Consider the following 17359-nt stretch of genomic DNA (forward strand, 5'->3'; position numbering starts at 1 on the left):
AAATGTAATGCTCATTAGACTGCTATAAAAGCAGAGCCAACACTGGAACCACAGACGTTAATCTGATATGAAGCCTGTATCGTAGGAGTACGCACCGTAGGAATATCATGTAGTGTTTATTGCTTTCTTGCAAAATTAGATAGCCAGCGGCATAACCACAATTGACGTTGCACCGACATTACGCCTGCATAAGCTGTTTTTCCAAACCAGTTTATAGACTTGGCGTGGCTCTGTGGTAGAATATCTGATTGCCACGCAGAATGCTTGGGTTCGATTCCTGCTGGGAGCCTAATTTTCATTCTTTCCATTCGTCGGGTCAATGCTGCCGATGTCGTTTTTATTGCTATAGCAATTATATTGACAGTCTCGGCTGGTTGTTGCCGTCGCCGTCGCCGCCGTCATGCTGCGTATATGTATAAGTATGAATATATATATAAAAGTCGCAAAGAAAAATAATTCCGCAAAAAACTTTCGAAGCGCGGAATCGAACCATCGACCTCTCAGCCCGCAGCGCGAGGCGCTAACCACTAGGCCACCGAAGGCAGACCCTTGAGGCAGCTAACGGCGAGCGTTATTTTGCCACATGCCATCATATATGAGCCATCCGCTGTGGCACGTACACGCGAATGGAAGAAGAAGAGACCGTTGCTGTTGCTGGTCTGGTTCTGGGGAAGACGACAATTCCCGGCTGTCTGTCTTATTTCGCCCGTGACACTGGTGGAGGTGCTGGGTACATGCACCTTGGCTCCCAATTTCCATCCGTGTCTCCTAGCAACTTGGAGACAGCTACAGCTCCTACAGCAAGAAGCAGCCGCCGCCTGCTAGGACTACCCCCGGAATTCGGTTCTTTGTCAAGACGTGACAAGATGACAACCTCGACTATATGCCAGGTGAGTCAAACCAACGACGCCTATTCTTCTCCGCTCCCGCGTGTTTTTCATGCACCGCAGACAGCACGGTCTTTCCACGGAGACATTTTTGAGAATGTTAATGACTGGCTCGACCACTTCGATCGAGTTGCCAGCATCAATGAATGGGATGAAGGTCGCATGCTGTGGACAGTTTACTTCGCATTCGAAGACTGCCAAAACATGGTACGAGAACCACGAGGGTTCTCTTGCGACATGGCAAGAGTTTAGCCGACAGCTCCGCGATGCGTACCGCAACGCCGAAAGGAAACAGAGAGCGGAACAAGCCATCTCGTCTACCAAGGCAAGCGTGTGGCGCATGTCGGATAACCGTCCGCTATGTTAACACTGCGGCGAGGCGGGCCCCGTGTATCCTACTTGTCCGTACCGCCAACTCGGTCTCCGTGGCTTCCACCGTGATGCTCGGTGCCCACGCTACTGTGAGCGCCCCCCCCCCTCTCGAAGCGTACCTTACGGGCCAGCAAATTGCTCCCCCTGTTCAACACCGCCAATCACGATCACCGTCGCCTCGCTGCTCCACGTCACGTAGCTTGCCCTCGTCGTCCTACGCTCCTTTCAGAATCCGGTCACCGAGTCCCCACAGGGGAAACTAGGAACCGCGGCTTCTGGGGGTGAAGTCGCTTCCCAACGAACTGTCAAAGAGCCTCCCTCGACGCAACGACCCGATGATGACTGTTCTGATTTTTCGGTATTTTCCGAGAGTAACAAGACTGTTTCTGCCGACATCACCGTATTCGTTGATAATCATGCTGTCACTGCCCTCGTCGACACTGGCGCCGATTAATCAGTCATGAGCGGCGCCCTGGCGTCTAAACTAAGGAAAGTTACCACCCCAGGGCAAGGCCTCCCGTTGCGCACGGCAGGTGGCCATCTGGTGAAGCCGACTGGAATGTGCACAGCACATATTCGGATACGTGCATCGACGTTCACGGGGTCCTTCCTCGTATTATCTGTGCGCTCCCGTCCGCTCATTCTGGGACTGGACTTTCTTCGTGAAAACGGCGCAGTCATTGATCTACGTGAGTTGCTAGTGTCGTTCGAGGACCCTTTTCATCTTGAAGCTGAAGTTGACAACACCCACTTGTCGAAAACAGCCCTACGCGTGTCCACCCAGTCTGTGACTCTGCCTCCTCGTAACAGACTTTTTGTCAGCGTTGAAGGTCAGCAGGACGTCCCCGACACTGTAATCGCAGAAGGAAATTTGTCTCTCCATCTTGCACAACAAGTCTGCGTTGCCCGAGGTGTTATTCAACCCAGAAATAGACAGGCTCACCTAGTAGTCACGAACTTCAGCGATGAGTATCGCCATCTTACTAGGCGCACCGCGATCGCATACCTTGAAGACATTGCCGACGTCTTGGATCCCTCAGTATTAGCTGCCCTTTCGTCCTGCGACCATTCCGCCATGACATTCTCAAGCGCACTGGACGTAAACCAGGATCTACCTTCAGCGCAACAGGAACGTCTTTTGTATATACTCGATTCATTTCGAGATTGCTTCGCTACAGCCTCGAAGGTCAAACAGACGCCGCTTGCCAAGCATCGTATCATCACCAAGCCTACGGAGAGACCTGTTTGACAACATGCCTACATGAGAAGTACGGACTGCTGGGCGAGTTGGTAACTCATCTTAATGCTGTGGTGCGCAAAGGAACGAAACACGAAGGAAGGCAAACGAAACACGGCGCAAACTATCAACTGAAAGTTTATTGAAACACCAAACATATATATATGTGGTTAGATGACCCCGAGTTAAAGGCACGTGTACACACAACGATTGTCTCACTGACCCGCTTCCAGAAAATTTATCTCCGCAGCAAGTAGTGTGACAGAGGGCTTCGCGACACATTCATCACCAGCTTTGTTGATCAGATAAGCTTCCTCAATTTCACGCGCTACCCTATCTTTGAACCTCGATTCCACCGTCGTCTCAGCGAACTGTGGTGCGCAGCCGCATTCTCTGCAATGCAAGGAAAGGTTAGAGCATGGCTGTCCCTTTAGTGAAGCTTTATGATCCATCAGCCTGTTATTAATACAACGCCCGGTCTGTCCAACATAACGCTTCCCGCACGAAAGCGGAATGTCGTACACCACACCCGTGGCGCATTCAACCTCTTTAGCCCGGTGCTTTACCTTGCAAACACGCTTGTCTTGCTCCCCGCCCTCGACCTTCCTGTCTACAGCCGCGCAAATGCTGCCTAAACGGTAGCCAGCCGAAAATAAAACATTGCATCCGTACCTTGCTCCCACTTTCTTTAAACGATGTGAAACGCCGTGTAGGTAAGGGATGCTGGCAACAGGTAGTTTCTTTGAACCCATACCGTGCTCAGAACTTCTTGCCTTCACTTTCAAGTCCTGCAGGACCCTTTCCGCCAGCCTCGCCAAATGATTCTGAGGAAACTTGGATGACCTGAGTCTGTCAAGTTGCCTCTCGAGGCTCTTTTCCATACTGTGCTGACAAGATTTCTTGAGCGCGGCCTTCAAACACGACATCGCGACAGCATTCTTGACGACTTTCGAGTGCCCAGACCGAAAATCAAGCACTGGTTTTTCGCTTCTTGGAGCATACATCCAACATGTATGACACCCTTGGAAGTACAGCCTTAGATCCAAAAACTGAATGCAGTTGTCTTCAGGGAGCTCAAAGGTGAATCGCAGACCTGCACCAACATCCTTGAAAATCTTGAGTACATTGACGCGCGAGTTGACACAACAGTTAGAATTTACCAGAACTAGATAATCGTCCACATAGCGAAACATTTTCACAACAATACCATCGAGGGCCGATTCAAGGTCGCGGTCAACCGAGCTTAAGAAAATTTCACTTAATATAGGGGCGACACTCGAACCAATACAAACCCCCGACCTCTGGGTATACACATCTCCCTTCCACCCGATGATAGTTGATGACAAATACACAGATAAAAGCTCGAGAAAAGATCCCACAGACACACCGCACTTTTCCTGGAACTTTAGTTCATCATTGTGTATCTGGATGCAATCCTTAACTCGCTTCAACAACCCATCCCGCGGCAAGGAGTAAAAAGGTCTTCCACATCCACGCTGAACCCGGACAGAGACCGCGGAGCAGCACTCATTAAGAACTGTGTCACTTCCTCGGAGTTCTTGACCCGGAAAGGGTCCACCAGGCACAACGAAGACAGATGCTTCTGTAGGTACCCTGAAACCTCGCTCTGCCAAGTACCACGCTCGGAAACTATGAGGCGGAACGGCACTTCCGGCTTGTGGGTCTTCACGGTGAAGAACATTTGAAGCACCGAACTTTTTTCCTTCTTTACCGCGGCACACAGCTTGTCGAGCTGTAGACCTTGCAAGAGAGCCACCGCCCGTTTTTTCACTTCCGCCGGTTTCTTGTCCACTGTCTTGAGATTCTTTTCAATCGCCCGCGAGGCCTTCTCCAGGAATATGCACTCTGGCATAACAGCGAAACAACCCTCCTTGTCCGCCACTAAAGGTCTCAGGCGGCACTCAGTGAACTGGTTCACGAGCCATCGATTGTCAAACTTCATGCCTGGCTTTCCTCCCCTAGTCGTAATGACCTCCGCGCACTCCGCGACGCAGCGGGCCCTGTCCACCTCGGGTACCCTATCGGCCACACAGCGTCCCAACGCCAAGGTTTCCGCCGGTTTCAACCGTGGCTCAAAGGAAAACTTCGGACCAAGCTCAAGCACCTTCCTCACCTTATCATCCAAGGGGGCATCCCCCAGGGTAACCACCTTTCCTGGAATGGCATCCATCTTGTTCTTCTTCGGTAATGTCGGACGTGTCGTGTTCCACAGAAACTCCGTCACTCTAACCTTCGTAGCGTTCCATTCCTTGTACCGCTGGGGCCAACGACCTTTGCCGTCCCATCCACAATACGTGCGTAGGCAGTCCTCGTAGAACCTGGCCTGCCGCCACCATTCCGAGTTCAAGATTCGGCAGATCCTCTTAGTGTGTGAAGGTGATGGCTGAAGCCAGCCACAAAGGTTCTGAACATCCTGAGGGCAGGTATGGTGTCGCACATGCCAAGAAGCAACCCGTGCACGACACACACTCACCGCGAATAAGGCCACCAGAAGCGCAGGGTTATACAAAGGATAATTAGCACACGGAAAAGAGCCCAAATAACTAGTAATACACTTGAGAAGTACGGACTGCTGGGCGAGTTGGTAACTCATCTTAATGCTGTGGTGCGCAAAGGAACGAAACACGAAGGAAGGCAAACGAAACACGGCGCAAACTATCAACTGAAAGTTTATTGAAACACCAAACATATATATATGTGGTTAGATGACCCCGAGTTAAAGGCACGTGTACACACAACGATTGTCTCACTGACCCGCTTCCAGAAAATTTATCTCCGCAGCAAGTAGTGTGACAGAGGGCTTCGCGACACATTCATCACCAGCTTTGTTGATCAGATAAGCTTCCTCAATTTCACGCGCTACCCTATCTTTGAACCTCGATTCCACCGTCGTCTCAGCGAACTGTGGTGCGCAGCCGCATTCTCTGCAATGCAAGGAAAGGTTAGAGCATGGCTGTCCCTTTAGTGAAGCTTTATGATCCATCAGCCTGTTATTAATACAACGCCCGGTCTGTCCAACATAACGCTTCCCGCACGAAAGCGGAATGTCGTACACCACACCCGTGGCGCATTCAACCTCTTTAGCCCGGTGCTTTACCTTGCAAACACGCTTGTCTTGCTCCCCGCCCTCGACCTTCCTGTCTACAGCCGCGCAAATGCTGCCTAAACGGTAGCCAGCCGAAAATAAAACATTGCATCCGTACCTTGCTCCCACTTTCTTTAAACGATGTGAAACGCCGTGTAGGTAAGGGATGCTGGCAACAGGTAGTTTCTTTGAACCCATACCGTGCTCAGAACTTCTTGCCTTCACTTTCAAGTCCTGCAGGACCCTTTCCGCCAGCCTCGCCAAATGATTCTGAGGAAACTTGGATGACCTGAGTCTGTCAAGTTGCCTCTCGAGGCTCTTTTCCATACTGTGCTGACAAGATTTCTTGAGCGCGGCCTTCAAACACGACATCGCGACAGCATTCTTGACGACTTTCGAGTGCCCAGACCGAAAATCAAGCACTGGTTTTTTCGCTTCTTGGAGCATACATCCAACATGTATGACACCCTTGGAAGTACAGCCTTAGATCCAAAAACTGAATGCAGTTGTCTTCAGGGAGCTCAAAGGTGAATCGCAGACCTGCACCAACATCCTTGAAAATCTTGAGTACATTGACGCGCGAGTTGACACAACAGTTAGAATTTACCAGAACTAGATAATCGTCCACATAGCGAAACATTTTCACAACAATACCATCGAGGGCCGATTCAAGGTCGCGGTCAACCGAGCTTAAGAAAATTTCACTTAATATAGGGGCGACACTCGAACCAATACAAACCCCCGACCTCTGGGTATACACATCTCCCTTCCACCCGATGATAGTTGATGACAAATACACAGATAAAAGCTCGAGAAAAGATCCCACAGACACACCGCACTTTTCCTGGAACTTTAGTTCATCATTGTGTATCTGGATGCAATCCTTAACTCGCTTCAACAACCCATCCCGCGGCAAGGAGTAAAAAAGGTCTTCCACATCCACGCTGAACCCGGACAGAGACCGCGGAGCAGCACTCATTAAGAACTGTGTCACTTCCTCGGAGTTCTTGACCCGGAAAGGGTCCACCAGGCACAACGAAGACAGATGCTTCTGTAGGTACCCTGAAACCTCGCTCTGCCAAGTACCACGCTCGGAAACTATGAGGCGGAACGGCACTTCCGGCTTGTGGGTCTTCACGGTGAAGAACATTTGAAGCACCGAACTTTTTTCCTTCTTTACCGCGGCACACAGCTTGTCGAGCTGTAGACCTTGCAAGAGAGCCACCGCCCGACATCGCCCATTTTTTCGTCAACAATATCGTCCTCCGTCACGGAGCGCCAGCTGTCATAATTACTGATCGTGGAACAGCTTTCACCGCAGAGATGCTACAGGAAGTCTTGAGGCTCAGTGGCACAGAACATCGCAAAACCACGGCTTATCACCCCCAAACAAACGGACTCACTGAACGACTGAACAAGACGATTGCAGACATGCTGTCAATGTATGTGGCCATTAACCACAAGAACTGGGATGATATCCTCTCTTACGTAACTTTTGCTTATAATGCTGCAGTGCAAGAAAGTACAGGTTTCACCCCTTTTCGCCTAGTGCATGGTCGAGCGGTAACTACAATGCTCGACGCAATGCTCCTCCCCGACAACCAGGGACTGTTTAACACGGACGCTGCCACGTTCGCTCAACGCGTCGAGGAGGCCCGTCAACTCGCCCGACGCCGTATTGAGAGTCGCCAAATTGCAGACGCACGGCGCTACAATGTTCGGCACCGAGTTGCCACCTTCAAACCAGGCGATGAAGTCTGGGTGTGGACCCCAATCCGACAGCGCGGCCGGTCAGAGAAGTTACTGCGGCGCTACTTCGGCCTCTACATGGTTCTACGCCCACTCAGTGACGTAACCTACGAGGTTCTCCCAGAAGGCACCCCAAGCCGTTCCCGTCGGCTTCCACAAACTGATGTGGTTCATGTTTCAAGGCTCAAGCCATATTTCTCGCGTCGTCAATCGAACGTAGAGTGACTTTCACTACAACGGCTACTTAGCTTCTTTCTTTTTGTTGCTTTTCTGCTTGTTCTTGTTTTGTCCTGCTTTCTCTATTTACTTCTTCAGTAACGGCAGCATGTTCATTTTGCCTTACGACACAATTGTTTCGTTTGTATAGTGACGTTTTTTTTTCTTTCCTCAATTTTTAGCGCGCATAACCAGCATCGAGACGATGCTTTTCCGGGAGAGGGAGTAATGCCACATGCCATCATGTATGAGCCATCCGCTGTGGCACCTACACGTGAGTGGAAGAAGAAGAGAACGTTGTTGTTGCTGGTGTGGTTCTGGGGAAGACGTCAACTCCCGGCTGTCTGTCTTATTTCGCCCGTGACAATATACACACCCTTTACCGCAGTACTCAGAGATGGCAGGCGCTTATAAGCGTTTCTTCATTACCAGCGAGATGGCGCCAGGAGCACGATATTTGCGCAGGGAGAACCTTGCGCTTCCGCCGTCTGCTCGCGTGGTAGTAACTGCCTGGTAACGCCTTTGCTGTTTGCCCTACAGGGCGTGGTTGCCATCGTGCGCTTATCTCGAGGAAAGAAGGGGACGGGCGGGAGAGGGGGGGGGGGGGTTGGAGCAGGGGTTGTATGTCTTGTGCTTTCCCCGCGATGTCCGCGCTGAAAACACAGAGCGTACGCTCACTGCAGCGGCCGCGTTTTCGAAAACAGCGCTCTGTTGACACAGAAATAAGCTACAACTGTGACAGTTGGTTCGCGCTCGTCCTGTGTGTGCCTGACTGTGACTTTTTCTTAACGCTCTTACGTTCCTGGGTAGATATAAACTGTCAATCACATGTGGCGCATACCCGTACACCGCGGCCCGTGGTAAACAGGTATGTGCCACACGTGTGTGGAGGAAAGGGTTTGACGACGTACGCGACAGGATTTTCGCGTTAAACATGTCGTGACCCGACAGTCATATTCGTCAAATCCTCTTACCCTCCCATGCCAATTTTAGTCTACACGAAATTAAAGAGGCGATCATGAGACCACCCAGATGTAGGCGGCTAGATAGATAGATGCGTAGATAGAAACGCTCAAAGTGCCAAACGTTTGCTAAGAAATGCTTCGCATTTAATACGGAAGCAATTGTGGGACTACATTAATTAGCGGCAGGATACGTGCATTGTGGCTCTGTAGCTTTCACTTCATTGCCACAGAAAGTTGTCCCCGAGTATACGTAGCCGCACTCTTTGGTGATGGTCCGGCTGATGATGATTATGATGGAAAAAAATTCCAGACCCCTTTGTAATGGTTTGGCCCGTTTTAACCATCTGATCCACCCACAATTCACCTGGTGTGATTCTACGCTTCTTCACGGCATTATTGTATCTGTTAACGTGACTGCTCGCCCAACATGACGTCTGCATATTGTCTTTTTGGTGAAGGACTTTGAAGCACTGGCTTGTTTCTATCGTAGCATACTTGAATGCACATACCTCGGCTCGATTCCAGCTCGAACTCTGAATTTTATTCTTTTCATCCATTGACAAAAACCCTGAATAAGCAATAAGATCGCAGACGGCTCCAAGTAATGGGCGAAATGCCCATTGCACAATAGCGCGCTTACAGAGGGTGGCCCGTTCGCTTTTAGAGCTGATGAGCAGGAAGTCAGTGTCCTGTTATACTTCCTTGTGAACATTAATGAGCGCTGCACTCACTTTTCGGTGTCTCTCTCGAGCAGCTCTTTGTGCAAGCGACGCCGGTACTCCTTTTCGTCACTTGTTGATGCCTCGGTGCCTGCGCCGCCCTGCATGCACGAAGCGACAAGGTTGCTATCGTAAGTTCATGGTTTCAATAGCGGTAGTCGCACAAGCGTAGTCGGTAAGAAAGGAAAACGAGTACCGTACCCTACAAAGGAAGGCGAAGGGGTTACTTCATTGGTCCTCATGTGATCAGTGATTTAGGTGTGTGTCAAATGTACCTACAATAATACAATACAAAACTATAAGCGATGTCGCGTATGCTTTCCTTGCTTTAGTGCTTGGTAGGCTGGATCACGTACTCGTACGACGAATCAATCACTGGGGTCGACCTCATCATGTGTGGTGATCAGGGTTTGTCCGTGCCAGTTGAGTGTAAACAGCGAGCTCCGAAGTGATATTTCACCACCTCTCTTGATTCCCGCTGCGTCTGGTGGCGCGAGAAAAGGACGCCGCTTTCCTTCGCCGTTCGCAACAAGACCACAGACGCAAGGTGTTTGAACCCAAGGACGTGCAGCTTATTCAGAATGCCATTGTTTAGCGCCCTTGAACCGAAGGACCAGGTTATGGACATTTTGAAACCGGTAAGCGCACCAAGACAGAAAACAACAAAAGTGACACACAGAGCGCTTGTGCGTTTGTGCCTGTCGTTGTCCCCGTCTTGGTGCGCTTACTGGTTTTTATATGTCACTATTCCAACTACCTCTGACCCAGACTCTAAATCAGGCTATCGATATCCTAGACGGCCCTTAGCAAGGACCCAATAAACGCGTCTCCGTATCATGACCAGGAATTAGAATGGATGGATGCGATGAGCATCCCCTTTATAACGGGGCAGTGACCTGTGCGCCACGAAGCTAAAGAAAACCGCCTTTTTGTTTTAAGTACGCCTAATGCCTTGTCTGCTTCAATAAATCGAGCTTACAATACACAAAAGGCCATAAATTCACAGCCCAACTATTTGTCCCTTACGGCAGAATGACCGTATTTTATCCATTTATTTTCGTACTTGCTCTCTGCTTTACCTCCACCAATGCTCTAACCTTCTCGTACTTATTTCCATCGTGGAAGCGTTTACCTTTACTTTGTTGTCCTTAAAACCCAAGGATTCATGCAGGCTAGCGCCCTAACATACACCCGGGTGGATAGCTCCACATTTAATTGGAGCATGCTCCATCGTTTCATTAGTTTCCCTACAGCTTCTACATTTTTCTTCTTCTTTAATGAATCTCGCTTTATAACTACGCGTTCTAAGGCAACCCGACCTGGCTTCAAACAGTAAAGCGCTTCCCCTTGAGTGATCATCAAATGCCGCCTCCTTATTTCCTTTTTGCCCTTTCGGTAGTTACTCAGAGTCGGTTTTTTCCCATCGCTGCTATCTGATAAACCCTATCCACCTCTCTGAAGTTTCGACAGGGTAGGGTAGTTTTTTTAAAATCGAAAGTTGGTTTTTTGCTTGTTTGGAATGATAAGGCCTGCCTTAACAATATCCAGTGCCCCATAAATTTTCGCGCGTTTTGATTAAGCCAAAAGGAGCAGCTTTTCGAGACCAACTGACGAGCAGCCACGTTTCCTTTTCTCAGTAAAACTTTTGTTGGGCCTAGTAGGTACATAGCATTTAAGGTAAAGACTTCAGCACGAATCAGGACGGACCACAAAGAGTAGATCATACAAGTACTGGCGCTGACTAACAACTGCCATACGGAGCAGCTGTTAGTCAGCGCCAGTGCTTGTGTCATCTATTCTTTGTGGTCCGCCCTGGTTCGCGTTGAAGTTATCACCTTTTCCCAGGCCGCCACAACCTGAGCATCCTGCCTCAAGTGATTGTATTGCGATAGCAATTATATGGAAACTCTCGGCTGCTTTTTGCCGTCGGCGTTGCCGTCATGTCTCGCATATGTATATATAAAGAAAAAAAATTTAGAAATACTTTCCGACGCGCGGAATCGCACGGGCGACCTCTCGCTCCGCAGCGCGCAGCCTTAGACGGCTAGGCCGTGAACAGTACCGTCTTTCAGCATACTAATGGCGAGCTATTTATATACAGCAATTAATTCAGCGTGCTTTCTTGCTCACCAGCGAGATGGCACGAAGTGCGCGACGGGCGCGCTTTAATGGTCATCGCCCCGCTCGTAGCGTTGCATGCGTGCCTCCGTGCACATCGCCCTACAGGGCGTGGTCGCCTGCGTGCGCGCATATTTCGTGGAGGGAGGAAGGGGGTTGTATGTCTTGTGTTTTCACCGCGATGTCCGCGCTGAAGTTAAACAGCGTACGAAGGTCACTTCGCTCGCTGCAGCGGCCGCGTTTGCGAAACGAGCATGCTGTTCAAACAGAAATAAGTAACAACTGTGAGACTTCATAGTTCGCGCTAATGCTGTGCGTGTGCTTTTCGTGCGTCTTTTGCGCTTGAGCGACGCGCTGCAAATTTCGAGCTGCTTTCCGTTCTTCACGTTACATTCGAATTTGTTGCTCTCGCATTTATTGCTTCGCCGTTGCGGCGAAACTGTGACTTTAAAAATAACAAAGCTGGTAGTTTCTCTGAGCTTAGCAGGTTTATAAAAAAGCAGTTCGTATACCTTATGGTACATGGTGCAGTTTTTTTTTTTGTCAAGTGCGGCGTTTGAGCACTTAATCATGTACGTTTTGTCCTCATTCCGCTTCGCCGCAAGGACGAAATGTTATCTTGAGGGACAATGTCAATAATTTGATTCATGTGGAGCTTCTACAAAGCGTGATTACAAGTCACTGTGTCTGAATAGAATGCGGAGGAACCATGACAATCGAAGAAAACACAGTTGATCGCGTTCCTTGAAATGTAAACTCTCAAAACTGCCACCTTTAAACTGTTCCAACATCCAAAATGTCTGCGTGGCCCGAGTAAACGGTCTCAAGCCCGTTTGGCTTATAACCAAGGTGCAACACTGTGATATGGTACGGTGAGATTAACCGCCGTCGACAGTACTTTGCCAATAGAGAGACAAAAGATATGACAAAACAAGCTGGGAACAAAGAAAACAAGAGAAGGAGCGAAAAGCTGATACATGTGACGGCTATATAGCTCTTTGCTACTAATTAAATTGTTCATTGCATGTTATTTTTGAACAAAAATGAAATAAACTTGCTTTTTCTCTTGAACTCTCAATATCTTGAAAACAATTTTTATGTTACATTTGCCCCATTAACAGAACAACATATCCGAACCCACAACCTTCGAATGTTGTGGGCTCGGATCCCACTGACGGAAAGGGTGGTTTTTTGTACACTTTAATTTGTTATATTTACCTGAGAGTCATTACAATACAGTCAAGAAACGACAAATAATGTCCACTATGCTTTCCATGATATAATTGTTTGTCGGCTTCATTAGTTGTTTTGCCTAAGTCGTTGTTGTGCTCCCCTAACCTCTGTTAAATACCGTCTAGTTTGTCCTATGTAAAGGCGCCCGTAAGTTAAGGGTAGCTTGCAGAAAACACTAGAGTATACTAGGACAGGGGAGTTCTAGGAGCGGACGCAGCACCAATGTGCAGAAAGTGAAGCCCAAACAGGATCAATCCGCTTGTGACGCTACGATCAGTTGTCTGAAATATCTCGTCGTTTAAGAGTTGCGCACGTGTCCGCCAAACTGGTGCAGAGGTAGAATGCCCGCTTCCCACTCACAAGGCCTGGTTTCGAATCGCAGCTGTTGATGGTGGGTTTTTATTCTTAGAGTCACCGTTTATAGCTGTATTAGTCTTCCTTTGATACCTACAATTAGCTTCTGTTTCTACGTGTTGCTACAAAAAGTATTGTAAAATGGGAAATCTTGTCTCGAGTCCCGTATTCGCCCAAATCTAGGAGGCCATACTTTACATTTTGGTTGAATCGCGGGCGTTGGCGCTGCAAATAACTAGGTTCACTGTCAAATATCTTCTATTTTACTTCACATTTCGCGTTACTTTTTCAAGTAACACGTAGCAACTGAATCTAGTTTTAAGAAACAAAAGAAAACGAATACAGCCATAAAAGGTGACACTAAGAATAAAATCCGCCATCTACGATTCGAACCCGGGCCTTTTGAGTGCCAAGCGGGCATTCTACCCCTGAACCTCTTCGGCGGAGCCGCGCGCAACTCTTAAACGACGACACATTGCAGACTAGCGATCGCAGCGCCACAAGCGGATTGACCCTGTTTGGGCTTCTCTTTTCGAAGCTCACTCCGGGCGCTCCCCTGTTCTAGTACCCTCTAACAACACTCACGAAGCATTCTACAAATTCATTTTCGCGCTTGACCGCGCATGCCCGTCTGTTTATATTTGACATCTCGCTCAGGCGTTCGTCTGTCAATCTCGAAATTTGACTAACCTTCCACTGGGCTCTACGTGCCACGGTGGTCTAGTGGTTACGGTGCTCGACTGCTGACCCGCAGGTCGCGGGATCGCCTGACGGCCCCGGAACCAAGATTTTCGATGAAAGATAAAATACTTAAGCCCGTGTGCTTAGATTTAGGTGCATGTTAAAGTATCTTAGGTGGTCGAAATTTCCGGAGCCCTTCACTGCGGTGTCTCTCACAGTCATATCGTGTTGTTGGGACGTAAAACCCCAAGAGCTATTATTATTATTCCACTGGGCTCGTAGAATCACCTCGACACCAAGTCTCAACCAGATTTTTTTTCCAGCCCGTGAGATATGTTGTGAAAATATGGGATAACAGCGGCTCCTTTTTTTCTTTCGGTCTTTCTGGATTCCCTTAGTCCTGTTGGTTTCCTCTCTGTAACAACTTTTCACACACTCATGATATGACAAACTTTGGAAATACCGCTGAAAGAGGCCTCTCTATTTGCATTGTCAAAGTGTTGGATACCATATTTGTACAAGGCTTAGATAATACTGCGCTTATGGCAGACTAATCAATCACTGTTTTCACCAGTTTTGAATGCCTGGAGGCATAATTTATCGTAGGATTAGCGCTTAGCGTCTGGTATTCCCCACAAACGTGATTTAGAAATGGACTGATATTAATCTCCAAGAAACACAACGATTTTTGTTAAGGAAACTCACACGTAAAATGCAGCCGTCCACCGTACGCTTTAAAGGTACCAAGACGCGTTCCGCCAGGTGATTTCTGTTTTTTCAGAATGCTGCAGGAAAATCAGATAGTCGTCCGGATATCTGAAGGCAACATTAACGAAGCCTTCTAGTTTCTCCTTAAGAATCCTGTGAACATTTTGAAGAAAAATTTCCCTCAGGATCGGGGCAACGCTTAGACTTATGCACACCCCCGTACTGTTTATAAAGGGACCCACCCCACGACACAAAGGTGGAATGTAAATAGAAATGCAACAGTTGAAACTGCCAACACTAATGGCCCCATCATTGATGAACACGTCTTCGCAATTATCCTCGGTAATACATCTATTCTATCTATCTATTTAGACGCGTACGTCTGGACGCTTTCGTGGTCGTCTCCTTAACTTGACACATACAAAAATTGCCATAGGAGGACATGAGTGCATGACGAACACGATTCACATGTTATTACAAGAATAACGTGACTTGCCTGTCGCGTACGTCATGAAAGAGGCACGGGGTGAATGTCCTCAAACCCTGTCATGAAAGGTCATGAAACCCTTTCATGACACCCTTTCAGGGTATGCGGGTATGTGTGGCACATACACGCATACCGCGGCTCGTCATATGCGAGTATACGCCACAGGTGATTCACAGTCTATCTCAACCCAGGGACAGCGAGAATACACATTGAAAAGCTTAACGCGACAGCGCTAAGACGCCCGTGTCGCTGGTAATGCGGTACCGTTGTCGATGAACGAAAAAATCCGACGGTAGCAACGAATAAAAATCTCGGCTCAGGCTGGAACCGAACACAGGCATTCTGCATGGCAGTCAAACGTGCTACCAAGGAGCTACGCAAGTGCTCCTATTTGCTTCCGAGAAAGACCTCACGAAAGCTTCATGTCGGGCTAACGCCATTTGTATTAGCAGTTGTGACTTTCATAACAACGTGACAAACATTACATACGTATGACTCCACGAACTCTAGATGGGTTGCACTGACGTCGCTGAAACAGCCGTTCTTGTGCGCCGACATGGTTGGGACGCGAACTTCGTGATGTCACGTTAGCGTTGTCTGTACATTATATGCTGGTTCCTTCGTTATGAATGCACACAAGCCCATAACGTTCCAGCGGCGTCGTTATCACACTGAAGCGGGTTAATCGCCGCGTCATTATACTGCCTTGACGTCATCTAAGCCGCCATGTTGGAGCCATCTTGTGCATTCATGACGTCACGTGTAAGCTATCAATAGTCAAGCGTTGCTCCAGTACGCCGACGACCGACGCCTAAGATGTGCACATCATCGTACGGTAGCGTCCCTTCGCTGCGATAAGACTGACGTCTCTGCCTTTCGTGAGTGAGCTACACTTCGCACGGAAGTGAAGTAGGCGTGCCTGGTAAGCCAACACTTGACATCGACGGTCGATCCACCTCGTAACGATTGGCTCAAAGCGAAAAAGTATGCTTAGACTCCACTCGCAGAATGCTTCGCATGAAATCGATTCACAGAAGACGTGGGATCTGCCCGTTCTTTTTGATGTGGCGTATTTTAAGATGTACTCAGCAATATAGGCAATGGTGGCGGTTTTCGCTTTGCGGTAGCACCATCCCAGCTTGTTTCCTCTGTGATGCAATTTGAATTCAACAGTGACAAAACATTTCTATGGTTTCCCATTCCAGAACCAAGGTACGATACCTATGGGGGGGGGGGGGGGATAGCGGTTTATTTTAAACAACCTGGGTACATTAATCAGCGTACCAGGCTGCTTTTGCACATTCAATAAAATGAGCCCATCACGGCTTAGGTGGGATCCTGCGATCCCATGCTTAGCAGCGTGCGCAAAGAACGGATGAAGATTAACTCACCACGTTCGGCGGCTGTCCATCTTCCATTTGCTTGCCGTAGTCGAGAGTGCCTTCCGGGTACTGGTCGAAAGAAGAAAAGCATATTTCAGTCACTGCGGTGATGCAACCTGTGACACGTTATTCCGGTGCGGTAGCTAGGGGGGGGGGGGGGCAGGAATTCCAATATAATGGTCGCCACACCGCGTCTGGCAATAATTAGATATGAGCTTCGGCTCAACAAACTCACGAAGCTCATTAAAGAAGAAAACCACAGTAGCTATCGCACTCGAAGGTGGACGTTTCAACTTAGTTGCGGCCGAAAGGGATGGGTGGTGCTGGAGAACGCTTGCAGATGCGTTTGCGTGACAGGATGTAGTTGGGGGCAGTGTGTCGAGTGCTCGATGGAATGCACGTGGGCGGAAATAAGAATGATAACAAGAAGAAGTGAAAGAATTAGACGAGGAAAGAGAAAATAAAATAGGAAAAAGAAAGGATTGCTCAAAGGCAGTAGTGATGTTTGACACGTCTCCGCCTATCAACTCAAACGCAGACTCATAGTATACAGGCATTTATTAGCACGACCTACTTAAATGATCAAGGTCAATTGAATCGCCTTTTAGAGAGCAGCTCTTAGGCGCTCGTCCCTGCGTTGAGCAGCGTTGCCGTCGATGGCGTAACCGATAGACATGAAAGTGTAACCGATAGAATAACAGAGAGCTGAGTTAGTTGGTAAGTATTCATTTAAAGAGACAGGGCATGCAAACACGGACACAAGAGAGAAGTCCAGACACGACAAACGCCGACTAACTACTGAAGGGGCGCGCAACGGCGGAAAAGAAACAAGGCACAAAAACTTATCTGCGCATGCCCGAGCAATACGCGAACCTATCAATTCGGCACGCGTGGTGGTGTACGGGAGCTATAACTATTCAGACACTGATTTCTTTATTATACAGCTTAATTGATGGTTGGCTCACGCATGCGCTACCACAATTATCCATATGCCAGGCCTCAACCATTCTTCATTCTTGTGCGGGTACAAAATTGCGCATTTATCGAATTTTGGCGTGCACTTACACTCTCGACAATGTAAACATATATTAGATGGTGAGCCTCCGGTTAGCGATCTCTTTATGTACTATTAACCTCTGTTTAAC

General features: G+C 48.5%; 1 protein-coding gene across 2 annotated transcripts in view; it reads right to left on the minus strand.

Moving 5' to 3' along the window:
- Positions 1–17359, minus strand: part of LOC119384145 (adenylate cyclase type 3) — a 778406-nt gene that overhangs the window by 495271 nt on the left and 265776 nt on the right. For both annotated transcript variants that reach the window (XM_037652438.2, XM_037652439.2), the window contains exons 6-7: positions 16224–16283; positions 9264–9352 (exon numbers count right to left, since the gene is read on the minus strand). In XM_037652438.2, the coding sequence (XP_037508366.1) occupies positions 9264–9352; positions 16224–16283 (149 nt within the window). The remainder of the gene's footprint in view (positions 1–9263; positions 9353–16223; positions 16284–17359) is intronic.

This window comes from Rhipicephalus sanguineus, chromosome 2, assembly GCF_013339695.2.
Source record: "Rhipicephalus sanguineus isolate Rsan-2018 chromosome 2, BIME_Rsan_1.4, whole genome shotgun sequence".
Taxonomy (NCBI): domain Eukaryota; kingdom Metazoa; phylum Arthropoda; class Arachnida; order Ixodida; family Ixodidae; genus Rhipicephalus; species Rhipicephalus sanguineus.